At 42.3% G+C, this 27,607-nt stretch overlaps 1 protein-coding gene across 2 annotated transcripts in view; it reads right to left on the bottom strand.

Annotated features, from left to right (window-relative positions):
- The window catches only part of phf24 (PHD finger protein 24), a 48,504-nt gene extending 21,291 nt beyond the window's left edge, over window positions 1–27,213 (bottom strand). Inside the window, exons 1-3 of one of the 2 annotated variants that reach the window (XM_050053518.1) lie at window positions 26,605–27,213; window positions 9,397–9,824; window positions 5,998–6,183 (exon numbers count right to left, since the gene is read on the bottom strand). In XM_050053518.1, the coding sequence (XP_049909475.1) occupies window positions 5,998–6,183; window positions 9,397–9,822 (612 nt within the window). In that variant the 5' untranslated portion in view covers window positions 9,823–9,824; window positions 26,605–27,213. The remainder of the gene's footprint in view (window positions 1–5,997; window positions 6,184–9,396; window positions 9,825–26,604) is intronic. The other variant, XM_050053519.1, reaches the window with a different exon arrangement.
- Window positions 27,214–27,607: the final 394 nt, after the last annotated feature.

The raw sequence follows: 27,607 nt of genomic DNA, 5'->3' as shown, positions 1-27,607 counted from the left end.
ATAAGTGGCATGATGAAGCTTTAATGGTCCCTCCGCGATTACTGAGGTTAGTCAATTCCAGTTTGTTTACATGGGCCTTAATCACCATTACAATCTGTCAGGGCTTCATAAAATCCACATAATGAAATCTAAATGAAAAAAGCACAACCGCCCACCCCTTAAAAAATAAACGAACAAACACCCTCAAGATCAGCAAATAAATGCAAAATAAAAAGGGATATGTAATAACAGGGGAGTGGATAAAAAGCAGATATGTCAGTGTTAACCAACAGTTATTAGAAATGACAAAAAACACTGGAATTTCCCTCTGAGTATGAAATAAATTAGACAGGAAGTTCAGATATATCTTGCCTCACCCACACGCTGCCCCTTGCTGAACTCCCTCATCCATCCCCAGCCATTTCTATGCCCACAAGTTTGATTTCCCCACAAACATTGCCTCATTATATGAGCCACTGGGTGCAAAACAAGCATGCCAACAAGCTGCGTAATGTCTTCCTGTATTTCTTCAACCTGTCATTGGGATCACAGTAACTGCCGTCACCTTACTGCCCCACTGTCTGCAGCATTTACACATCAGAGACTGTGTGCATCTAATTATCCATATATTTATTTGCCCTGAATACTGTCCAGTGCTTTCTGTTGTTATCTGGGTGCTGCAAGTGGGTGGTAATATTTCAATACATGCAGGAATCTAAATCATATAAAGAAACTCACTTACTTAATGTCCCTGTGCTTCCGCCATGCATTTATTACTTTCTGAAGTTGATTATTCAGGCTTAACCTACACATATCCGCCCCTAATGGCCATTCCAAAGTCATGAAACACTGAACCAGATTAATAGACTCACATCCTGTCTGCAAAAAAAAGTGTAGGGGCGCAGTCTGGGGCACGGTGTCCTTGTTAAAGGTTTGATATATATCATTTCAGCAGAGTGGAACTATTACTATAAAGTGCCTAAGCTGACCGAGAGCTATGACCACGGAGCAGCTGACAGAGGACCATTGCTGTCACATCGAAAAACCCTTCATGCTGTCTTCCACATTCTCTAGTCGCTGCTCTCTGCAGTTTTTCGACAGTCACCAAAGCCATTCAAAAGCCCAACACGGATGCAGTTCAGTTGCCAGAGGAAAATGTTGGCATTGTACGGTTCTGCAAACCTCGGATACATCACATTTGTACATTTTATACATCATATATCAACATTTCTAAAGCAACATAATTCTGATTACATGCTGTTTTTTCATCAGGGAGTGGAAGGCATGATGAATGCTGTGACACTGAGGCAAGATGGCTGCCAAGCTGCAGACGACTGTTTAAGACCAACAAACAACAAATCTGGTAGTATTTTAGCGAGAGTATTTCCAGTGGTGATTGTGCCACCGAGAGAAGGTGTTTTGTAGCAAGACATCAGTGATATTCCAGCAGTGACTGTGCGTCCAAAAGTGGATGTTTTTTAGCAAAACATCAGCGGCATTTCTAGCCCTGATTGCACCAAAAAGTGAGGTTTTTTTGGGGAGATATTGGCAGCATTTCCAGCAGCAATTGAGCCACCTGAAGTGAATGTTTTTTAGCAAGGCATTGGTCACATTTCCAGCAGTGATTGTGCCACTAAAAGTGGGAGTTTTTTAGTGAGATATCTGCAGCATTTCTAGCAGCAATTGTGCGACTAAAAGCAGGTGTGTTTTAGCAAGACATCGGTGGCATCTCCAGCAGCAACTGTGCCACTAAAAGCAGGTGATTTCTCGTGAAACATTTGCACCATTTCCAGCAGCAATTGTTTTTGCAAGGCATCAGCAGCATTTCCAGCGGCGATTGTGCCAACAAAAGCGGGTATTTTACGACAAAAAAAAAAAAGATCTTTTCCTGACAGTAATTAAGTTATTTTTTGTGGCTAAACATGACCAAGCATAAACCACAGCATTGTTGAAACATGAAGTAACATCAAATTCAACATTTCGGATACATAATAATTTACATATGTTTGCAGAAATGTACAGCACCAAGATTTATTCTGGAGGTTGGGTTGAAATACAGCATGAGAAGCAAAGATGTAGCACCACAGTGTATCATCCAATTAAATGTTCATAGCTGTCATTATTGTGGGCAATGTATCCTATTTATAATACTATTAAAACAAGTGTGTGTTTCCCATCACTCATGCACAGCATGTTACATTGAAGCTGCTGCAGATCACTTTGAGCCACTGGTTGATTCTACCTTCAGTTCCAGTTTAGCTTCCAGTGCCTGCGTGAAATTAAACGTCATGTTTGTCTTTTACGCACTTCAGGTGATAATTTGACCTGTCCAACGATATAGGTATAATTTTCCTTGGTCATGTGGGAGGTGTTAAATATTGCATCATACTCCAAACATTGTGCTATATCCATCTTATCTCTTTTATTTCTTATTTGTCTACTTTTTTATTTACTACAGGAATTCATAAAGCACCCATTTATCTGCATGTGTCTGTCATTCTAAAAAGTGAGATGAGAATCAATAAGGAACAAAACAGATTGATTATGCCGTCATCAGGAAACTGCTTCCTCTGTTTGTCCTGTGCCAGACGTTGTTTCTGTGCATCTCTAATCTGCAACATCATTACGTTCATCAAGCGTTACCCCTGGTAACACCGACTGTCTGCAAAACAAGGAAACTTGCCATCCGCTATGGATGTTATAATTATATTGTTATGTCTGTCTGATGACATTTTCATCCAAACTTATATTAACGTCATATTCCAAAACGAGTAACCTTAAGAGAGATTTAAGGGTTTATGCAACACTCACTGACAGCATCTGGAAAATGGACACAAAAGGCCCCTGGGGGGGGAGAGAGTATAATAATAACAACATATTCTAATCTTACTCTGGCAGCTTGCATAAATAGTTATTTAAGGCTGTCCTGTTCAGAAAAATGACAGCTTTGATTGTGTCTTCAAAGAGCTTTAAATAACCCACATTTAGGCTCAGTGCTGGAGCAGGAAGTTATAAAAAAATCTCCTTACTGATCTAAAAGCTGCAGGAATCAGTATTTCTGTGTGAACAATGAATCAGGTGACTGTGTGATGTGACATATGCCGCTCGTAGTCACATATAACCCAGAATATGTCATAAAATAAGAGAATTATCATCCAATCATGCAGCTCTCCTCGTGTCTGTGGAGCCTGTGAGTAACTTTTTGCTTTCTGTTTTGCAAACTTTGCTCTTATTAACCTTATTTTCAACATATTCTTGTGAAAAAGTGAAGCTTCCTAGAAATATATTGAAGCTAAAGAGTCATATGTGTCTCAGGTGTTGCTGGAGACAAACAGGAGCTGAAAAGAGAGTGAATACTGGACTTATATTCATTATTATTGACACCAGGGCTCATAATGAGTGCTCATTTTGCTGCATGTCAGTTACAGATCCAGCATGTCTGCTAAATTATGAACGCTTTGACTGAAGCATGACCCCAGGATTTTACCTCAGCAGCTAGCAGCAAGCATCAAAAAGAAGTCAGCGCTATAGAGAGGGGTCACTCGTGTTCATGAACTCTTTCTCTGTCTGATTGGCTTCTATTGAGCCATACATGCAGCAGCTTTGAAGGCTGACTGTAAATTCACTTTCAAGGAAACCCAGTCCATCTGCCAGCAGCAGTCTACCAGTGTATGTGTGAAATTAAATGTCAGATGCAATGGAAGGAGGGGGGATTTGTAACAGCTGACTGACATGTGCTAACAAAAAAAGCTGGTTTCCTTAGCTAAGAGGACTAGAATTCGCAATTTGAATAAAACATTTCTCTCCGTCCCTCATTGAATTGTCTACTTCCGCCCCCATTCCACGCACACCGGAGGAGCCAGCCAAAGAAAGGGGACCTTTCAGTGTCCTTTCTCTGATTGTGTGAAAACACCCCCCCTTAAAGTGCAACTTTGGCAAGTGATTTTGCTTCTCAGGACTGGCAAAAGACAGCGAAGCCCCCTCTCCACTCTGAAGGGTCCTCTAGCAAAAGCGCTCTTCAACTGTTTATGCTTGAATTAGTACAGATTGCATCATGCCTCTCGACGATCACCAGAGAGTCATCAGTTTTGGCATAGGCCTTGAATTCCTGATGAGAAGTCGGGCATTTGTTTTATTGCTGCAAAAAACAGTGAAAACTCTCCCAGAATGTTGCCTCATTGTATTTGACCTCTCGTTGAGTTCATTTCTAGGGCTGTTCTGCATACCATTTTTTGGGCTGCAGAGATTTGGTAGTAATCAACTGTGAATATTCCATGCAGAAGTTCAGAAACAGCATACTAGCTCCAAGAAGTTTAAGTTTTGAGATTTGTACTTATAAGATTCTGTATTTCTGTGAACACAGGTTAGACACAGTGCTTAGCTTGAGCTAAGATAGCAGCAGTGGCTAACATCTGACACTAGTCGCGTTTCCATTACAGTTTTGCACAAAATAAATGCGATATTTCTAAAGTTTCAACAAAGTACAATTGCGACTTGCAGGTGTTTCCATTAAAAGGTGTTTTGCGTATGAGCCGTAATTCTGGTAAAACCTTGTCCCGCGAGACTCCACTTTGTTTGCGGAAGTAAGATGGACAAAGGCAAAGTCCTTATGTGTGGCAGCGACCACGGATAAAGGATTTCTGGGAGAGGATCGTGAACGAGGAATTCACCAATGTCATGTCCACTTACGTATATTTGCGAAAAAAAGTGTTTCTTTTACACTTTTGCGATATACTTCTATATTGACACGTATGAAAAACCACATGAGAAACGTAGGTGTTTCCATTACCAGTTTTTTATTGCAATATTTAGGTTTTGCGCATTTCTAGGGTTAATGGAAACACACTTATTGAGCCGTCAAATGGTCCTAACAAACTCACTGACACTAAAAGTGTATTAACAAGATGTAGCAAAAGAAAATGTAAGGCCACAAATGTTGATTTCGCTTGCTGCTATGACAATTGCCGCGCTAAATGTACTCAGCTGTAGCCAGTTAATGTTGCTAACCCACTGTCACTGAGGCTTAAAGGAAACAGAGCCATCGTTAACGACATTAGCTCCACATGTGCATTTCCTGCTATGTCTGCTGAGACAAAATGGCTGTTGCATGAGTAATATACTCTCTGCATGTCAGGGTCTGTACATTTACACACTTAACACCCTTTAAAGCTCTGAATGAGGATGTCCAGGATTGCAGGCTGTGACGACTGCCTTTATGAGTGAGTGTAAAGCTATGTTTAAATGTCATGATCAAAGTCGTATAATGGTATATTTACTTTCCTTGACTTTCCTCGAGTTCGGTTTAAGATGGTTTAAGATAAGAGCCCCGTGAGGACTTCAGGAACATGCAAAGTTGCAGTTTATCTTATCTGATTCTACTCCTGTAGAAACAAGATAAGCTTGTGATTATGCTGAGTGTATTTGGTATCACAAATATCGCCTTCTAGTTTCATTTATAGAAAATAATCACAGTTTTAGTTGCAATATTGGTCAAGAAAAATCCAAATGCTACATTTAGGGCATTTAAGAATATAGCATGTAGCATGTGCTGTTCATGATACCAAATGGAATCACTCATAGATGTATATACAAAGTAACACAAAGGGTTTGCTGCTGATCTTCAGTACACATGGCCATGATTGCTCCCAGCAAGGTAGCTGCCTCACTGTCTTGAGCAAAATTAAGAAACTGAGAAAAACACAGGCTCTGCTGGTGCCAGCTTTTCCCGCCAGTACACCGTCCACACCCATTGGCACCCCCTGTGTAAGTAAGTAAACCCTCAGTTTTTGTCATACTCCTGCCTCTGGTTCTGCATTCGAGTCCTCTCTGGTTCACGACAGGCTGAGGTTTGCTGAAATAATCCTCCAGAATTTCCTTTATAACTCACAGGCCAGTGGAACAAATTTAAATGCTGAAAGCAACATGTATTTTTTAGTACACGCTCATGCATCTGCACTTATAAGAACTGCGTGTTTGCTGTCCAGCAAGTGACGTTAGCAGTGAGCTGTGCATACTTACACAATAGTAGCAGCTCCAGCCAGTAACAGTGTGGGCCGTATCTCTCATCTCCTGCAAGGCCTCAGCACGCAGGTAGCCCAGCTCCCTCAGGCAGCCGTCGTGGAACACCCGAGTGCAGATCCTGCAGGGGTACAGGTCGTCAGCTGTCCACACCTCACACACGTCGCACATCTCGTCGCTCGTTGGCTGGAAACAGAGTCGGAGCGTGTCACTTACATAAGGATTTTTTTGCTGCAAATGTGTTCAGTCATCTTACAAACACACACAAGCACACTGCTTTGTCTCCTGTCCATCAAAGCTCTGCATAACAGGTCAGGAGGAAAGATGAGGCACCAGTCCATCCACAGTAGGAGTGTTGTCTGATGGTGGAACGGGTAGTGTATAATGCATCAGTCGTATGTGTTGTGTTATTTGCTTGCAGTAGACAGCACTGCCTTTGATATGAAAATTATATCTGTGCCCTTATCAAACATGTATTCATTTCTCTCCAACTTCTCCATAGACGTAGACTCCATTTACAGCCAGGATACACTCGGCTGTCAAGCCAGGGAAGATGACTGCTGAATGCTTGACTGGTTAACCACACAAAGATATTGTCAGTATCCATACTTGCTCTTTTTTTTCTCTATTTCAGTGTCTTGGCACCGGCTTCAGGGCTGGAGACACATCACAGATGAGACCATGACAAATTTCCTCAGTCGCAGCTTATCTCAAAGTTATGGCCTACTTCTTGTGACCTGATGACTCCATTTACATCAACAAGCTTCCTGTGTCATAGACCCAGTCAAAATGAGGATCTAGGGTGCCACCAGGGACTATAACTGATGGAGAAGGTCATTCATCAACTTCTAAGATGCAGTCATTCATCTAAAAACAATTAAAGTGGCCCTACGGGCTTCAGTTTTCATTATGCCACACATCTGCATTGGGTGTAGTAAACAGCATACTGTCTTGAGCTGCACTGACAGAAAGGTCACGGGGTCAAAAACATCCAGAGGGTTCATCCCCTTGAGTGCATGATTGCTCTAAGCAACTTCCCTTCCTGTTCCCTCCCTGTCTGTTGAAATGTGAGGCATCTTATATGCACAGTTGACATTTTGGCCTGAGGGTAGTGACAGAGTATAGCCGGCTGCATGTCAAAAGTAGAAAGGATTCAGACTCTTAGACGCATCAATGCACTCAGAACAGTTATAGCTACCTTTGATTTTGATGTCTTGCACATAGACAGGGGACTTCAAACAACAACAACAAATTAAAGACCAAACAAAAAAGAGACACCAATGGATTCACTGGTAAAAAGAAGACAATAAAATATAATAACTCACTATAATAAAATAAGACACCTCAACACAGAATAATGTAAGGATTTCGGGTTTTGTTTGCTTTTGCTGTTGCTGATTTTAGTGTTGACAATTTCAACATCATCTAAAGTACAACTGAGTGTCATCGGCATAACACTGAAAAGTGACACCATGTCTGTGGATGTTGTGGGGAAAGACGCACATACAAAGAGAATGAAACTGGTCCCAGAATTAAACCCTGAGGTACACCACACTTGACATAAGAAAAAGTTGCTAATGGAGATACAGATCTTTAAATGTGACAGATACAAGGTAAAACGATTTACTGCCATACCAGATAAACCAGGCTATTCTAATGCAACATTCATATGTACACCTATGACAGGTAATGCACCAGAATTCATATATAACCCATATGATTATAAGCCAGAAAAGTTTACATAACCCATGTAGTCGTGAAGGCTGAGATTACATGACGAATGTGCTAACAGGAGTAAAAAGGAAGAACGAAAGTTTGTGTCAGGACACAGGTTGGGGTGGTGGATGGGTCATGTCCCATGGGAAACCAAATGAACTTTGAGTTATTTTAAGGTACATTGTCAAGTCAGTTTGGTTCATAACATGACAACACCCAACCATTTTTTCTTTTCCTTTACCTAACCAATGGAAGTGTATGGTCCTAAATCTAACCTAAATAAAGTTATGTACTAACATAAATTACGTAACCTGACAATGTCCAACCATGATTCCTTTCCTGTACCTAACCTACATAACTGGACGTTCCTAAACCTAACCTACATAACTTTATTTTGCTAAACTTAACCTACTTACACTACGTGAATTTTGTAACTTTACATTAAGTACTTAACGTGACAATGCCCACCTACGATTCTTTCCTTAATGTAACCAACATAAGTGTACGTTCTTAAATCTAACCTATGTTACTTTACTTTCCTAAGCTCCCCCACGTAATTTTATTTTACTAAACCTAACCTACGTACCTTTACTTTCTGAAACCTAACTTAACTTTACATTAGTACGTAACTGTGTGTAAAGTATGTAACCTGACGATGCCCAAGCATGATTCCTTTCCCACACCTAACCTTTGTAACTGTGCGTTAGTGTGTAACGTGATGAAACCCAACCATGATTATTTCCTTAAACCTAACCTGCTGGTACGTAACATTACTTTCCTAAACCTAACCTATTTATCTTTGAATAAAGTTATTTACGAACGTTAAGTACGTAACCTGACAATGCCCAAACATGATTCCTTTCCTATACCTAACCTATGTTACTGGACATTCCTAAACCTAACCTACATAACCATGTTTGAGGATACGTTAAATAAACCCACCCATCAGCAGCATTAACCTGCCAAAACCATCCCATAATACTGCTTTGTGTTCGAGATACCATTTGTGTTCAGTTTCAGCCTTTAAAAAATCCCAAGTACATATCTATTATTATTGCGAGGTAGACACTTTTATTTCTGTACCTCTTGTTAAAGTGCAGCAGTACAGTAAGTTGCCAGGCAATGTTTACTCTTTGCAAAATAGAAAACCTGATGGTGTCAGCGCCCCTGTGAACTCCATCCCCTGTTAGTCAGCGTCGCCCTGGATATGGTCACCTCTCTGAGCCAGCCAGCCCGCCCACAAGATGCTCGCTGTGAAGAGCCCTCGCGCACAACAACAACACATCTCGCAACTAGTGTGGAAATAAAAGGCCTTGCAGAAAGGGAAAAAAAATAAATCAAGCTAATACTTTCTCACCTTCAACAAGGGTGTTTAGATAAAGTTTAAAAGTCCCTTTACAGCCTGACTGAACTGCTTTATCATAATGCCTAACGTCAGGGAGGAAAAGAGATAATATGCTGCTGTTGCCATGGAGATCCTTTGACATCTTGCAGACATCTCTTTAATCCCAGGACTTGGGGATTTATAATGTGTGTTTTGTCAGAGTAAAAGGTGTATGTATATGTATGGATGTATGGATGTATGGATGTATGGATATAGATAGACAGATAGCTTTACATCACACCCTGGCCATGACTTAAGATCAATAGCCGCCGCTCCATATTCAGGCAAACAGTTAATACCTGCTCTTTCTTTTTCAGCTCCACATCTACAGGCTGGTCATCATCAGCTTCCCTTTTGGGCCGCACAAAAGCAGGCGGCGTCAGCTGATGGCTCTTGTCAAGATCCTCAGGCTCCACTCCTTTCCCATCCCGTAACCTCGACCAAGCCTCCTGATTGACCTTACACTCATCCCTCGCCGACGCCGAGGCCTGCTGGGAGGTCGACGGACCGGCGCTGTTGTCTGTTTCATCTTGCTCTGTCTCCTCTGCGTTCTTCTCATCATTGTTGGTTGAAGGTTTGGCCGAGCCTTGGCCTTCCTCCGTTTCTCCCTCTGCCTGTTTGGGTGGGGCAGGACGGTCCTTAATGCCCGCCTGGAAGGCTGAGACGACAGCGTTGCATTTCTGCACCTTCTCCACCTGCTGCTTCTTTGACATGAGCACTCCCATGGCTGCAGACAGATGGAGAGAGAAATAGACAAAGAATAGTTACACATTTATGCCTCATTCACAGCAGTACAGTTATTATCTGAGATTAAAGCCCCTAAAAACTTCATTTCAAATGAAGCATTTCAGTTTATTGTTAAATATTCATGACCAAATGGGCAACAATTAAAGTTGAATGTCTAGTGTGTGGGATTTAGGGGCATCCAGCAGTGAGGCTGCAGATTGCAACCAGTAGAAACTTCTCCCGTGTGCCAAGTGTGATGGAGAACAATGGGGGCCAATGTGAAAATGTGAAAATACAAATGGCCCTATCTAGAGCCAGTGTTTGGTTTATCCATTCTGGGCTACTGTAGAAACAACATGCCGGACTCCATAGAAGAGGACCCCCTCCATATGTCAATGTAAACGGCTCTTTCTTAGCACGATTCTTATTTGTTAAGGTGATTATATTCCATTTCTGCCAGTGAATCCACCCTTACTCCCACACACTGGGTCTTCAAAGTAAACATCAAACATCCCTGAGTATCATTCATTGAGAGATAAACTCTCAAAAAGTCAGCAAGTCTGCGTCATCAGGACTCTGCGGGTGTTGTTTGTTTAGAATTGATTGCCAGAGCTGTGCACATAAGAATACAAGCCCACAATTGTCATCAGATGGTGATTCAAATATTGCTAGATCGTGATTGGTGCATGGAAGTATGTGACCTTTTCCTGACTGAGCTCCACCCACTTAAAAGTAAGAGGAGCAGAGTGAAAGAAAGGACACAAATACATACATTGTCTCTCTTAGTGAAAAGGTTTTCAGGGCCTTAAACTAACCTTGTTCTCAAGACCAGTACACATTGCCATAGCTACAGTACATGTCAGTGAATATACAGCAATGTACTAGTGGTACCTCCCATCAAAAACAATTGTACTAGACCAGATAAACCATTTCAAGAATGAATACCCTGAAAGGAAGAGCTGTTAGACGTACAAAGCATGGATGATAAATCAGCCGAAGAACTCTCTGGTGCAATCACGTTTTTGTTGTAAAAGAATGCAATAAGGACAAGGTAAGAACTTGCTGCAGTCGTGCAGATGAGATTATCAACCAATGAAAATATTTACTCGCTTTGCACGTCGCATTTTCGAGTGACAGTGTCTTTTCTCTGTCTGTACTCACCGAACAGCTCGCTCCCTTTCAAATCTCCCAAATCTCTTTCCATCAGCAACAATGTCCCTGAACTCCTCTCCTTATTACTAATAAACCCTGCCCATCTGCTCCCGCTCCCACATTTCTGTGACTCACTGCTAGTATTTCACTCTTCAGTACACATGAAAATGTGGATATTGACTGAGATTAGTTTTTTGCCTGCATGATTCAAGTGACAAATAGAAAGGTGTAAACCAAGAAAGTAGGTCCCTCATCTTGCAGTGCACTGAAACAACACTACATTGCATATCTTTATATGCAGCCGGTTTGAGATTTCAATTCCCAAACAGGGCCCCTGCAATGGTAGTGGATGTTTGCGAAAACATTAGCAAGCGTGGCTGTGTTGCCTTGAAACATACCATTAAGAGTAAGGGATACTGTACATATTGATGCAGAGATCTATACTTTGGCCTAATGTGTCTGCGGCTCCCCACAACTCATGTGTAGGATGACATGCATCTTAACGCCAATAAATACCTGCTCATCAGAGTTCTGCGAAACACTGCCAAACAAAAATCATTCCAGTTTCCGAAGGTTTGGAAGGTCATGTCTCCCCATCATCATGTCTCAAACTGCAGCACACACACAGAGCATGTAAATAACATAGCTACTGGTGATCAGTTTATATTAGGGGTGGGAATCACCAGAGGATCCATGATACAATATTATCACGATACTTAAGTCATGATACAATATATTGCGATATATCACAATTTATTACCTTTTTTTTCAACTGTAAATTAAGTCCCCAGAGGAAAACTTTGTCATTATTAGTTTCATCTATATTTCAATTTGTCCATCTCACTTCAGCCATTTTTTGCATCAACAAAGTGTATCTAGCGAGCATGGTCTCACTCCGAAGTCGTCGAAATTCGGTGCTTGTGCAGTGACTTGGGGCGTCAGAAACCAATGAAAAAAGCCATCCTTTAATGTCAGCATGATACATGGGCAATTGCCGGTATAGTTTAACAGCACTTGGTGGCGGGACACCCAGCGGCAAAAGGATGAAAGTTAAGGCAGCGAAAGTCCGAGTGGTGGATGGGTCCAACAAACACCACAAACGACCTTTACCCGAGAGAGCGGTGTTGGCGCCCCCTAAGATTCTAAAGCCAAACCCTGCTCTTTTTTCCTCAACCTCACCATTGTTTTATTGCCTAAACCTAATCACTTCCTTTTGTTGCCTAAACCTAACCGTGTTTTTGTTGCCTAAACCGAAACCATGTGTTTTTGTTGCCTAAACCCAACTGTGTTTGTGGCTGAAGGAAAAAAACGTCAAGTCGTGGTGTTGTACCGATGTAGTGCATTTATTGTGAAATACACTGTATGTAAACATTAAATTTCATGCGAAAATGGAAGTGTATTTTGAAAGAAGAGATCTTGACATGGTGTTCCCAGAACGTCCACAACCAATGCACCCAGGGTACCTTGCACATTGCATGTCGACGTGGAAAATCCATGACCAAAATGTCAATATGTGATGATATGGTATTGCCAAATATTGCGATATTTTGCTGTATCGATTTTTTCCCCCACCCCTAGTTTATATCGTACAAAGCTGATCAGCTGTGTCTTCCAGAAACAATGTCCTGAATACTTTTTGGAAGAGCTCACTGTGAAGAGATGTTGAAAACTGATGAGCATCAACAGATTTTCAGTCAATGCTTATACACATGCTTTCTTTCCCCAGCAATGTTTCACATTTATGAATGCACAAGGGAGCTTTGATTTTATGCTGAGCAATACGTTTTCCATCCAGTTTTCCTCCAACCTAATTGCCTAAATTCATCAGGGATTCATGCACATGTGACCTTCCAACCAAAAGTCATCCTCATCAACCTGTGGGCCAGCAAGAAACATCACCTGCTGTCTGATTGGTTAATTAGCTTCCATAATTATGTCAGAAGGCCACATTTTTCTTTCTGTTCAGGGATTTCCAATAAAGTTAACCTTTGGTGCAAGTGCATATGAAATATGTGCACCTTTTTTAATGGTCCCTCAGTGGAATACAGCGCTCATACACAGCATCAGTCTCCACAACTTGCTGAGTTCAGCCAGCCATCGATATCTGACATCGCTTCTCCTCAATTCCGACTGCTCACCAAATGAAATGAGTCGAGATAAGATAGGATAAGATAAGATCGACTTTATTGATCCCCGAGGACAGAATTAACTTCGCCCTCTCTGCAGGTTCTCAGTGAGTTTCTGCTGGTTATTACAGCGAACGCCTTTAGACTGCTAAGGATTTGGCTGAAACCCAAGGACTACTTGGTTTTCACAGTTACTGCTCTGGTTTGATTTTGTCAATGAAAGAGTGAGGTCTATGAATTCACATCATTAAAATGCAATAAGCTATTTATTATGATACTTAATGATGGCGTGACTCTTTTCTTTTGTCATGCTGGAATCTGCAAAAACTGCAGACCCCTGCTTTTGTTAGGAACTCTGTCCCAAATACTTTCAAGTGATTGCATATTTACTCAACATATCAAGATGCTGTATACTGTTCAGTAAAGTAAAAGAAAATGTAGAAGCTGTCTTAGTTCTCACTTCCACTTAAATGAGACACAACCATGAATTCCATTATTGAAAAAAGGCGCCTGTTGTGGATTCAAGTTGATTACATGGTACTTATGGGACATGTGTCTTTGCTCTCAAATGCAATCCCATCCATCCACGCTCCACATAAGTGCTTGAGTGAAATTCAATCGCATTTATCTGAGGTGAAATGGGAGTCATTCCATCTCTCTTCCTCCCAGGCTAACGCTCTAATAGCCTCCCAGGCCTTATGTTCTCAGACTGCTGGTGGACTCCAGGCGCTTCATAGACTGTGGAAGGTACAACACTCATTTGTATCGCACAGACTTCAATACAGGCTGCACTGTCTCTGGTTTCATGCATTTAAACGATCCAAAGAATATACATATATATTTGTCAGGGGGATGCAAACAGTGAGGTGGCATGTTGTCACAGTTCAAACAAATCAAAAGCTTCACGGTTTCTTTGTTCTGGCTTGGTTTGCTTTCATGCAGTCAAAACAGAGGCAAAGTGATACTTTATTGATTGCAGCACTGAATATCTATTTTGGCTGGTGTCTTTATAAAGGGAGGTCAAAGGTCAAATCAGCTGAAGCATAGCACTCCTGCAGCAACATATCCTCATACAGCCATTTGTATATTTGTTATCTGAAGAATTAGCGCCCTACAGATGACTTTAAGAAGGTTCAGTTTAGGCAAATAAAGTTATGTAGATTAGGAAAAGAAATGTGGTGACAAGGTACCTTAAAGTTAGGGCTGTCCCCTAATAGTCGACCGAACGTTCGTCAGTCAGAAAGGCTCCTTGACCTCACATTTTCTACGTGGTAAAAGACTCGGCATGTGTACGGCCCCTTATTTCCAGGGCTGGTGCCTGCGGTTATTCCACAGGGTAGTTAATAACATGTCGGGCAGGAAATCCAAAGTGTGGGGTCATTTTGAGAAGGTGAAGGACGAACCCAAGGTGATATGTAAACTCATCTTCATTGGTCGACTACAAACATGACTTATCATCTGAAACATGGAAGTAGCTACATGCCCATTAGCCCACAGCGTCATTAACAGGCGGCTCGCTCAGTGTGTGACGTGCACTTGTAGATAAAATATAGGCCTATATTAATGAAGGTTCATTAGTATGGTTTTGTATTTCTCTGTAATGTAGCACAGTGTTAACAATGTTACTGATACTATTCTTTCTCACACCTTCAACTCAAACCATTTTGTTGCCCGCCCAAAATATATCCTTTCATGATCAAATTAATATCATAAACATGCGGGCGACTAGTCGACTAATGGCCCTAAATGACGACTATTGGTCGACTAGGAAAATTCTTGGTCGGAGGTAGCCCTACTTAGGATAACTCAAAGTTCACTTGGTTTCACATGGTTCTGAACACCGGCCTTTTAGGGGAAAGTCCTGTGTTATTTGACTCATCCAAAACCCCACCTTCATCATTGCAGAAACTTTCAGTCTTTATACTACTTCTTTCTTTAGTCCCGTCAGCGCATTGGTCACATGACTACATACACAAATTACTGGCTCATGATGACATGGCTTACTTTTCTGAAATATATACGTACAAATAGTGCATGAGAACAGCCTGCCTGCAGCATGTAGGGATTTATGTACTATGTCCAATCACTCATTTTAACTTTGTTTCAAGTGTGACATATTTCCACACTGGAAAAACGACTAAATAAAGTATACTCCCAAATGCCAGCGTGCCTACTAAAATCAGTCAAGTGTGTTGTTGATAGACTGTGCCACAGTGCGAATTAGGAATGCAAGAGGTGCTCAGAGTTGGACAAAAAAAGTGAAAAATTAGCGCATGATGGTGAAAAACCTTCAGTTGCAGGCCAGAAAACAATAAATAATGACAGTGAAAAAAACAGCTTTACAACATTAATACTAACTGCTCGGCTTTGCTCTGCTCTGCGGGCTGACTGCCTTCCTCAAGGACAACCACTTCATTTAAAAGGTCAGTCTTCCTAGTTACAAAGCCCTCCTGCTGTCTAATAAATGACAGCAGCATGCTTTGAATATACAATGATTAAGAATACACATATGCAGGCCTGTGGAATACCAGATAGGCTGTTATCCTAACTGCAGGAATGACAATCAGCTCAGTGGGTTTAGCACAGATAAGCTCAGGCTGAAACGTTCAGTTTCATTATTTTAATGCAGGTGTAGTTTGGATTAGTTCTGGGATAACGGGGAAAAGAGGAAATAAGGACATAATGTGTATTTACAATGAAGAATTTTCAGTAACAGAATCCAAATGTATCTATCTCCAGCAGTACCTCTTACTGGAAAGTATATCTGTTCAAACATGATACATGGTGCACACTGAACAGCAAATTTTTAAGGTCCTTTCTGGCAATGAAGTCTGAGCATGGATGAGAGGATGACGTGTAACATGGCCCCAGGCTGAAACTGGAAACAATGATAATATAGGGTACGTACTGTATCTTAACCTTTCAGCCACCCCAATCAACTACTGCTACACCAGCCACTTTATTAGGTACACCTGTTCAACTGCTTGTTATGCAATGCAATACCTAATGCATTAAGGCATGTAGACATGGTCAAGACAACCTGCTGAAGTTCAAACTGAGCATCAGAATGGGGAAGAAAGGTGATTTAAGTGACTTTGACGTTGTTGGTGCCAGATGGGCTGGATTGAGTGATTCAGAAACTGCTGATCTACTGGGATTTTCACACACAACCATCTCTAGGGTTTACAGAGGATGGTCCCAAAAAGAGAAAATATATCTTGACGACAATGCCTTGTTGATACCAGAGGTCAGAGGAGAATGGCCAGACTGGTTCAAGATGATAGAAAGGCAACAGTAACTCAAATAACCACTGGTTACAACCAAGGTCTGCAGAAGACCATCTCTGAACCAACAACACGTCCAACCTTGAAGCAGATGGGCTACAGCAGCAGAAGACCACACCAGGTGCCACTCCTGTCAGCTAACAACAGGAAACTGAGGCTACAGTTCACACAGGCTCACCAAAACTGGACAATAGAAGATTGGAAAAACGTTGCCTGGTCTGATGAGTCTGGATTTCTGCTGCCACATTCAGATGGTAGGGTCAGAATTTGGCATCATGGATCCATCCTGCCTTGTATCAATGGTTCAGGCTGGTGGTGGTGGTGTAATGGTGTGGGGGAGATTTTCTTGGCACACTTTGGTCCCCTTAGTACCAACTGAGCATCGTTTAAATGCCACAGCCTACCTACTAGTCATATTTTGATGCTTGGGCAGAAGCCCCCAGCGGCAGCCTTTTGTGTTGTATCTTGATGTAGGGTGTTGCCAGTAAGGTTTAGACTACAACAGTACTTGGTTTGGATTAGGAAAAGAATGTGACTGACCTTAGTCACATCAGCCAACTCGTGACTAATGAGTGATGTTACAAGATAACTCAACATGACTTTTAGATTAACACAGGGCATGACTATCGGTCTCCTGGGTCAAAGTCCTGTGCTTGTTGGTGCTCCTCTCCCACCCAACCTCAGTGAAGTTTTGTGCTCTTAAACTTCAACTGTTCAACGTCTAACGTGGATTGCTTTCAGCTCAGTATAATGTAAACCAAACCACATTTACATTGGACTTAGCTGAAAGCTTGGTTCATCTCATACAGATGCTAAAGGGTACATTGTGCGTCAGTATCTGATGCCAAGGGCCACTGCCTAAGCAGTGTTTTTTTAATATCCTGGGAGTGAGGCCAGGCAAATCTTCGCTTAGGTCATGCATGTCCAAAGTCTGGCCCGGGGGCCAATTGTGGCCCGAAGACCAATGTTAATTGGCCCTCGGCTTGACTTTCAAAATATACCATATGTGGCCCTTTACACAATAATGGTTAATCGAGCAAGATCACTTTGCATTTTTACCTTTCACCTCACAATGATAGGACTATCGTACAGTTTGTCGACAGGCATCAAGTAGTAATAAATCATTAAAAGATAAAAATGGTTGCATTTGTCTCACTTTTTTTAAAACCCATTTGATGTGAGAATCAGTTGGCCCCCAGTAGCCTGGTTCCAGACCATAGACCCCGCCCACTCAACTGAGTAGGCTTGCATCTCTGGTCTGGCATACTGCAATGAATTTGCGATTTATCTCGTCCAAACGATGGACGGACCAATGAACGCCGGGGGTCTAGCGATTAGCCAATCAGCGCCACACTAATGTCAAGCTGTATGCCGGTGGGTAACTGGTAAGGATAGCAACAATGGCGACCGCTACAGATCCTACAGACCACATTAACGATGCTATCGAGGTATTTCGCCACTACTCGCGTTAATGGAGGACCAAATTAAGGAAGCTGCTAAACTGGATTTAACGGCGATGCAGCACGACGATGGAGACATTTTAAACGGGCAATGCTCGCTTGTTTTCGGCACCCCCGAGGCATGGATACTAATGACGTCAGATTCTGGGTGAGTCGTTGATCTCTACTGATTGGTTAGGGAAAAAATCAAATTCCCTCCCCCTTGTAAATCGCCTTCAATGGAGGCGATGTCAGACTGAAGGTTCTGGGAGCTTCAGTCTGACACTCAGGCTAGGCCCCCAGGTATTTTCACATTACTTTATCTGGCCCCCATTCAAAAAAGTTTGGACACCCCTGGCTTAGGTTCTTAGATTTCTACCTCTTTGCATACATCTATGAAGGAAACATCATTCAGTGGTTGAACTGGTCATAGGTAGTAGAATATGCAACCTGGGGTCACAAGTGGGCATTGATCACAGAAGCATCACGAGAAAGACTAAAAGGCTGAAAGCCTGCGATGAAAACTAGGAGGCATCATCAAGTCCGATGAATATTTGTGAGAAAAATTTCACTCAAACCCGCATGTGTCAAACTCACTGCGGTGCTAGAGGCAAAGTCAGGATATCACATCCTCTACACGAGCCATGAACGTCTGTACAACATTTCATGGCAATCCATCAATATTCAAGTGTTTGTTCAAACCAAATGAACATATAAAAATCTCTTAGCAGGAGCTTCCAAACAGATGCACTGTATAAACACAGGCTACATGGTGACGGCAATACAGGATGGCAGACTGATTATTATAGGGACTTAATTATCCACTGAAGTGACCTTCCCACTCTGGCTCGGAGCAGCGCTGGCACAGACATGAGACAGTAACAGCCTTTAGATGCCAGAGATGCCAACTAGTAAACTGCCGCCTCTCTCACATAAACCCGAGGAAAGGAAAAAAATAAAACAAGTTTGAAAGCTTTTGCATGCTCGGGGGCAAGGCTTGAAATAATGGTATGGTTGATGTATTGGTTAGATGCTACCACCACAGCTGGATCCACAATTACTGTGCAGTGCAGATAATGGACCGTGCCATTTTAAATGAGATAATCAACAATAAACAAATTGTTCTTTAATAGCCAGAAAAGGCTTCATAAACACTAGGAGGAAAATGCGAAACAATAACAATAAAGTAAGTGCTATTACAAGCCCCAAGGTCTTTGTACACTCCATCAAATCAATACCAGCAGTAAATAGCACAAATATATGACCATTATTCTCTGAACAAAAATATATACATAAAACATCATTTTACGACAATTCAAAAACAGGTTTTGATGGAAATTTACACTCATGTACACACAGTTGTATTATATGATGCCAGAGGGGGGATGAAAACAGGATGCTAGAGAATCACACACCTCTCACAATTTGCATTCTTCAAACAAAGCTGGAAGTAAAGCCACTGGTGATGAGGAAATATCTTAGCACGCTGAAGACCTTGTCATTTTCAGGTTAACTTATGAATTTTAAATAAGGGCCTTGTGTTTTTTTTTTTTCTCTCCTCCCTCCGAGTACAAGTCGATTCTGACACAAATGGGTCAGTCCTTGGCTTTGATACCTGAGTTTATTAGATAGCGCTGAGTAACCTGACACTTGGTTTCTTTTGGCGTGTCTGAGATGCTCAAGCCTTTGACCACAATCCTGTCAAACTGCTCAACCCTTCTTCCTGCCAGACTGACAGCAACATTTGTGAAGCTTAACACCCGTGTGCACTTTATACTCACAGGAGAGATAGCTGCCGATGTGTTTGCTTGCCATGCGTGGCTGTACTCTAGTGAGTATTCACAGCAAAGACACGTATATCTGTGTCAATCAAGCTGTTTATTACAATCTTATTTTTTTAATTTGGGCTATTAGTCTTATCTGTAATAGCCTAATAACATTGTACTCCCCAAGTCAACTGCTTAAATCTGAAAACACCTTAAAAATATGCATGAGACGATTGGAAACACAAGGAGTCATGCAATCATTCAGGTTTTAAAAACATGCCCAAAGTTATTTGAAAGACAATTAAATTTGCAAACTGTAGCCTAAAATTATTAACCTAATTCTCCATTGTAAACACCCATTACAATATACAGATTTGCAGCCATACTTTATAATGTTTTATAATATCTATTTCAGGAATAGGTTGTAGCGTTTATGGTTTGGAATTAAGTTGAATTACAGTCACAAGTCCCAGTAATGCTGCATTACGTTGACAATTTGGGGCTCGGTTTGCTCACTGCTTTATGGGACGTTTGATGGTTTCTATCGGTCTGCTTTGGACTCAGTTGACAGACTGATCCAGTAAAGATAGGACCCGCCCTACTCTGCCTTTCTCTGTTTCTAAGTGGCTAACCATGATGTTCTTACCCAAACCCTAACCAATTTCACTCCTCACACCTGAACCTAACCAATCCAACCAGCAACAGCAATGAGTTCTAGCCAATCAAAGGGAGTAGGACAGGTCATGCTTTCGCCATCCTAGCAAAGAAAATGTAGAGCCGGTACATATGTCAGCTTGGCAAAGGAAGCTAAGCTCTCTTGCTAACTGTAAATGTTGTATAGTCCGTGCTAGCTTGCTAATGTTAGCCCCTGCTAAGCCTACAGTATCACAATAACCATTCCTCTTTGTTCAAAATTGTTAAGACCTTTGCACACTTTCTTTTGTCCACAATTGTTGCACGTTTAAAAATAAATACAACCTCACGTTGTGTCAATCACATTTGCACACTGAGTCCGAAACTTTCATAAAACATTTCGGAACAGGTTCAATTTTCTGCGTTTTTTTTTGCATCTGTCAGACTTGTATACCAGTTACTCAACCCATGGTCTGGCAAATTTTTAAACTTTGTTCTTCTCGCATTTTTCTTTGAAGAAAATGTGGCTTCAGGACACAGCCATGACAAGACAGAGGACTGGGGTGCACAGAATCATTTCATAACTCAGATAGCTCACTTCCAACAGGTCAGATAGTAATATTCAGGTGGATGATGACCAAGAGGAGGATGTGGACCGCAAAACACAGGGAGTGAGTGATGACAGCCAGATAGGTCACTCCAGAGAAGAGAGGCAAAGGAGGGAATGTGTCTTTTCATTTTGTCACGAATAGAACAATAAAACGCATCAGAATCAGTGTGCAAGGTTTCCGTGCGTAACAACCTTTTCCAGGTGACAGATTCAAATGACGCATCCAACTCAGTGTGCAAAGGCCTTTAGGGTGGGACTTTGGAGTGCTGCCTAGCTAACATTGCGCTAACTCCTCCCCGTTACATGTGGTGTCCCTCAAGGATCTGTCCTTGGCCCACTTCTATTCATTATATACATGCTCCCCCTTGGCCGTGTCATCAGACAGTGCGGGATTTCTTTCCACTCCTACGCCGATGACACTCAGCTGTATCTCAGGACTGACCCAACCCCTTCAACTGCTCTACCATCTTCATCTTCACCTCTGTCCACACTCACCAACTGCCTGGAGGAGATAAAGGCAATAAGATCCTCTATACTATTGGGCCAATAGAGCAAGTGGACTAAAGACTTCCGCCAGCTGTGCAGCTCACTACTGGTTCATCCCTCCACTAACTTTCTCAAATTCTGAAATGTTATCAGACCAAATGGATCAAATCCAAAAAGTGAAACGAGTCATTTTGCTTACCCCCTGATTCACGCCTCTTTCCAAGTCCTCTTTCAAGCCTATGGGAAAATCACATGACGGACCTAGAAGTTGTAATTCCAACATTTGGCCACTATGTCAAATCGGCTTCAGAGCCTGTTCTTGCTTCCTTTAACAGGCTATACTGCCACACCATAGGCTGGCTTGCATGTTTGACCAAATCTTTTTCTTTCCCAGCAAATGTTAACTACAAAATGTGTGACATGTGGATACAAGGCTGAGTGACTAAACTAATGGGTAATTTAAGAAGGCTATTAATTTTTCAGGTCATAATTTGTAATGAGTGGGACTGAGTGATAAAATTTTTAATTAAACTGCTCAACATTGCCGTCTTCCTAAACATGTTTCCTGTGCAATAGGGGATCATTACAGACATTTGGTGTTCTCTCACAAGCTCTTGATGATGTAGCTAAACTCTAGTTTGTTTACAACCTGTTTGATCATCTGTCTACTCGTGTTTTCAATTTGTTTTCCCCCTTGCCACATTCCTAGATTGCTATTACTTTGTCAGTTACTCTGACTGTTGTGATAAATGGCAAATTTTCATTCAAGTGAAACACACATCAAAAAAAGTGATGCCACCAAGACTCAGCAGTCACCCAAATTCACCCCCCATATTGCATTTGAGGGCAATACAAGCTGAGGAGGAGGATGGGATAAAACTCCCTCAGGCTTGACGTTCAGTCGACTCCTGCAGGAGCAGCTGCCTCGGCTGCTCTGCTCTCCTTCCCGGACCCCTCTGAATGATTTAAATGCCCCTGGATAAAAAAAGATCTGGACGAAGGGAAGGAAAACAGGGCCACTCCTTGGGGCAGAACCTGACATATATGGCAGAGGAAATGTTATTCTGTCAAGCTGCACTGCGACGGAATATTCTCGACATGGTGAAGTATAGCAGCAATTCACTCGTTTTATTTTATGTCTCATGCGACGTGATCTCAGAAATCTCCAAATATTCATTCAAATTCCAAACACAGAAAAGTGAATCCTTCATTTTGTCTCCTCATTTTCTCTGACACTTTATTTACGTGACTCTAAGAAGCATTTTAGGTTTAATATTCAGGTTCTTGATTTATGTCAGCAATTGAGTGTGACGAGCCCTCAGATGATGAAGCTCTCTGGAGCATCTTGGTTTAATTAAATATTGATGATTTCAGAGGGAGGTGGCACCAAAGTGCTCTTCAAATCCTTGTGATTTTTTTCTGCTCCTCTGAGTAATCCTTTTGTAGCCCATCCACACTTCACTCATTAATTTAACACTACCAGACCATGTCGGGCAAAACACACTTCCTCTGACTGTATCAGTTCACAACAACAGTAGCATCCAACACACTGGACTGACGCTCCATCGTCGCTGCGTATGTGACGTTTCACCTGAAGTCATTTTGTGAATGTTTTGCATCTTAGACAGAAAAAAATATGTCAGTGGATCTGTTTTTGTCAGAGTATATTATTCTTAAACAGGAAATTCCTCTTTAGTTTGAACTGGAATGCTTTTTTCCTCTAGGCACTGCATTAGAGGCCAATGGGGACACCTTAAGGTCTATATTAGTATTCAGTCCTCTGCTGCCCAGGTGTCACCATGGGGATGTTATTGAGATCTGCAGGAGCTCATATAACAGCCATTCATTAGTCTACGGAAAACAGTCCACCACTACTACCACACGTCACTGTCAACACTCGCTCACTCAGTCATTTCTTTTGCTGAAATAGATCGTTCTCTCAGTTAGACTTGTTTATATAACCAGACCTGTTGTCATAGTTGCATTTGGCTGGCCAGCTGCCGCAGAGGATACGGCTGTAAGACATGGCACAAGTTCACCATGACTACGTGACTGAAAGCCACATTCGACAATTTAGTTTTTGTCATTTCATCTTTGAAATTGGATCTTATAATGGTACATGCTCCATGAAGAAAACTGATTGTGTTGTTGTCAATAGACTCATATCCACACACTGGCACTGGAGGTTGTCTCTGTAACGTTTTTGGCAAAACAGCCTAAAAATATATTTTTGAATCATCTGTATCAACACAGCATCTCAGTAACACCAGTGTTTTCACCTGTGAACCCTTTAAACCAAGCAATTTTGCAATCATTCATCACAGGTTAAGTGTGGATTTGTGTTGTTAGCGGTTCAAGCAGAGAGTGTTTTTTCCCTCTCAGGTTGTATTTTCAGGGTCATGGAGAGGTAAATGTATCCAGTGCTGCACTTGAAGAAAAGTAAAAAAAGAAATCTGTAATTGAATTTTTTTTCTTTTTGATCTTAAAGGAGCAGTTTGTAGGATTTCATGGCATCTAGCAGTGAGGATTGCAGATTGTAACCAGTGGAAACTTCGCCCATGTGCCAAGCGTGAACTCCTGGTTCTGATTCCTTCGGAGTTCAGTGAGCCAAATAATCAAGAGAAGTCTGTCTCACTCCCAAACAAACAGACCAGGTGATAAAAAGCAGCTTCACTTTACAAACGGGCCCAGCTAGCCCAGCAGCTGCTAACGCTTGCTCGCCTTTTTTTCTCTGATAACCTAAAAACCAGGCTTTCAGTAGGTTTTTACCAGGAGCCGAATTATCAGCAGAGGTCTCCTTTTCTCCAAAACAAATTGACCTTGTGATTTAGACCGCTAAATACACTGAATAAAGCAGTTTCATGTTACAAATTAGTGTTTCCCCAATGCTGTTCGGCTGCTCCCAGACAGGCTGCTAGCCCAGAAGCTGCTAATGTTTGCTCTGCTTTTTTCTCTGATAACTTAAGATCCAGGCGTTCAGGAGATTTTTACCAGGAGCCAAATTATCACCAGAGGTCTCCTCTTCTCCAAAATCAACAGACCACGCAATTAAAACTGGTAAAAACACTGAATAAAGCAGCTTCATGTTACAAATTAGTGTTTCCCCAAGGCTGTTCGGCTGCTCCCAGACAGGCTGCAAGCCCAGCTGCTACTTATGTGCTCACCTTTTGTCTCTTATAACTTAAGATCCAGGCATTCAGGAGGTTTTAACCAGGAGCCGAATTTTCAGCAGAGGTCTCCTCCTCTTTAGAATAAAAGGACCCTGTGATTTAACCTCGTGAAAACACAGAATAAAGAAGTTTCATGTTAAAAATCTGTGTTTTTCGAATGGTGTTTGGCTTGTTGTGGAGGTGCTGCCACCTACAGTGGCCAACACAAAAACACAAATGGCCCTATCCAGAGTCAGTGTTTGTTTTGTACGGTCTGGACTACTGTAGAAACATGATGGTGCAACATGGCGGACTCTGCAGATGAGGACCTCCTCCCTATTTAGATATAAATGGCTCAATATAAGGTAACATAAAAAACGACAATTCTTATTTTCAGGTGATTATACATGTCAGAAAACATACTTATATTCTATTTCTGTCAATAAATCCCCCTAATATACATCACACTGGACCCTTAACTGTATTGATTTTATCTCTGGGATCCCTTGAGTGGACAGGTTGCGTTGCGTGACAAACAATACAGCAAATACAATCATTTAAATCTGCAGTTTTCAGATTTTATTACACCACCAGACAACAATCATAAAAGACCCCATACTCAAGCCACATTTGTCTGACACACTGTTACGTTAACATGCGTTTTACATCATAAAAAGCTTGTAAAGGATCCTAATCTGTATCTGGCGTCACTCCTATGTTATGTGAGTTAGTGTTCCTCAGACTGTATGATTCCCTTCCCAAAGCTGTTGAATGTCACTGTTATGTGCTGATTAGAATCCCAACCAGCCCTCCTTTTCATTCCTTGTTTCAGGGGAGGATGGGAGGGGGGGGGATTTTTTGAATGGAAGCACCACAAAGCATGCCTTTTCATGGGAATGAATCCCCCCCTTTAGCCGAGGATCTCACCCACAGACCAGGGAAGCAAAGACCTGGAACTAATTACACTAACGAGTTCACCCTGATCCCTGTAATAGCGAGTGAGTGGAATCATTAACAGCCATTTAAAACACGCAGATGGACGTGCACTTGGACACACAAAGCCAAATAAATCAAATACAAGAGCTTAAGTGTGGTTCTCTCGCTGCTCGCTGGTCAGCTGGTCAGCTGGTCAGCGCAGAGTCCTCATCTCTTCTGTGTGCATGAAACAACAACTCTCCCTCTGGCATGTCATTGCCTCCTCTCCCATCCTTGTACCTGAGCACAACAACAACCTTCTCCCCCCAAAAAATCATACACTCACAGCTCAACGAATGCATAGGGGAGGTTGAAATTCGGACAAAAAAAAGTGCCTGAATGGAGGAGGAATTTAAATCTCAATGCATCGTTAGACTGGAGACATGGCATTCAGGCACTGCCAGGCGGAGAGGCTGTGCCAACCAAAAACGCTCTGAGAGGAGTCTGACAATAACCACAGAGCAGGCGGCAGTGAAGCAGCTCGGACTGAAGGGATCTGTCACAGACTGAGGAGCAGGACTCACTCCAAGGTTAACACCGAAATTGGCTTGTTTGTGGACCTATGTGGGCTGGGAGATAACAACAATAGGCTTGTAAGCAAACACTGATGGAGGGCTTAATGGACAGCAGCACTCCCCTGTGGGACAGCGCTGTGGAAAAGTGGACAGAGCGTCTGGGGACGGAGCAAAGTACAGTATGTCTGCTGCAGAGAATTACCCAGCCATGCCATTAGTTGCAGAATCTCACTGATACAACTTCCTGTGTAAGGTCATCAGTAGCCTGGTGCTTTAACACTGAGTCTCCCAATGACGTACATGCACCAAGACTCCAAGAACTCCTCCATTTGCGTCCTATCACTCCAGATTATTGTTACTTCCCCTGCATTGCACTGCTGTGACACCAAAGGGAGCACTGTGGGTAGCAGCAGTGTGAACTCCTGTAGTTTGATAACCGCGACGCGCATCCACACCCATGTGGATGCTGACCTAAATATTCATCCCATGCAAGCATCTGTAATGAGGCTTCCCAGCAAGCACCTACACGAGTCCCGTCACAGCCTGTGGTTGCAACAATGAAAATAAAAAGGAATCTAGCAGTTTTTAGTTTGTTATGTAACCCTTTAAAAAAGCAGTGCAGAGCGCATGAGAAGTGTGGACTCACCGTGAAGAGTAAAAAGGCTTGTTTTTCACCTCGACTTTATGTGGAGACTTTATCCTTTCTGTCTCACGCCCGGGCGTCCAGCATGGCAAGACTTTGCTCGAATGAAGTATGTGCGCCGTTACGCGGCTGTCCGAAGCCCCGCAGAGAGATGATGGCACGGCAGTTTATTATTCCTCTCTCCCACCCCCCTCTCTCTCCTCACAGTCCCACAGAGAAAATTTACAGTCGGAAGCAGCTTCCTCCCTTTTCGCAGGAATAGAGACTTCTCCAAGAGCTGCGGACAGCTCCGGTGCTGAAATCTTTCTCCTTTTTTTTTTTTTTTTTGGTCTCAGTCTCTCTCTTTCTCCACCCTCCTTACTGAGCTACTCCCTCAGCATCTGAGGAGACGCACGCAGCTCGCAGGCAGTTAGAGGCAGGAGAGGAGGAGAAGACCTTGGTGCAGACTCACGGGCGGCCACTGAAGTTCAATCACGGATTTATAACCGTCATATTTGCAGCCCCCCCTCCCTCTCCTCCCTCCCTCACCCGAGAGCCCCCCCTGCGAGCCAGTCGTGATCATTTGAGGTTAACAACTTGTGGTGCTCCTCCGAGCTTGGACCTGGGAGCGTGTTGATTGGCCGGGACCACCAGGACCCCAAAAATAATGACGTTTGGAAAGATGCTTCCTCAGCAGCCAATTATTTCTCACAGACATTTAAAGCGTATAGCAGAGGGGATCATTAGGAGAATGGGTGTGCTGCTTCGATTGTTGAAGCCCCATTTGAGTCACATTTTTTGGCATAAGAGAGAGAGAGAGGAAGGGGTATGTTTCACAGTAAAGGGAGCCTGGAGTCAGAATTTAGCATAAGTGTGACAGGGAGGCATCTTATGCACACTGAGCTGCATCTGCACAGTACAGATTAAATATACTGCTGTGATGCTGAGAGGAGAGCCTGGGACAGATTTTTAAAAATCTGCTTTACAGATTTAAAATTCAGATTTTAAAGCACTTTAATTTGGAGAT

Source organism: Epinephelus moara, chromosome 9, assembly GCF_006386435.1.
Source record: "Epinephelus moara isolate mb chromosome 9, YSFRI_EMoa_1.0, whole genome shotgun sequence".
Lineage (NCBI taxonomy): Eukaryota > Metazoa > Chordata > Actinopteri > Perciformes > Serranidae > Epinephelus > Epinephelus moara.
This window is presented reverse-complemented; position numbering and strand designations above follow the sequence as displayed.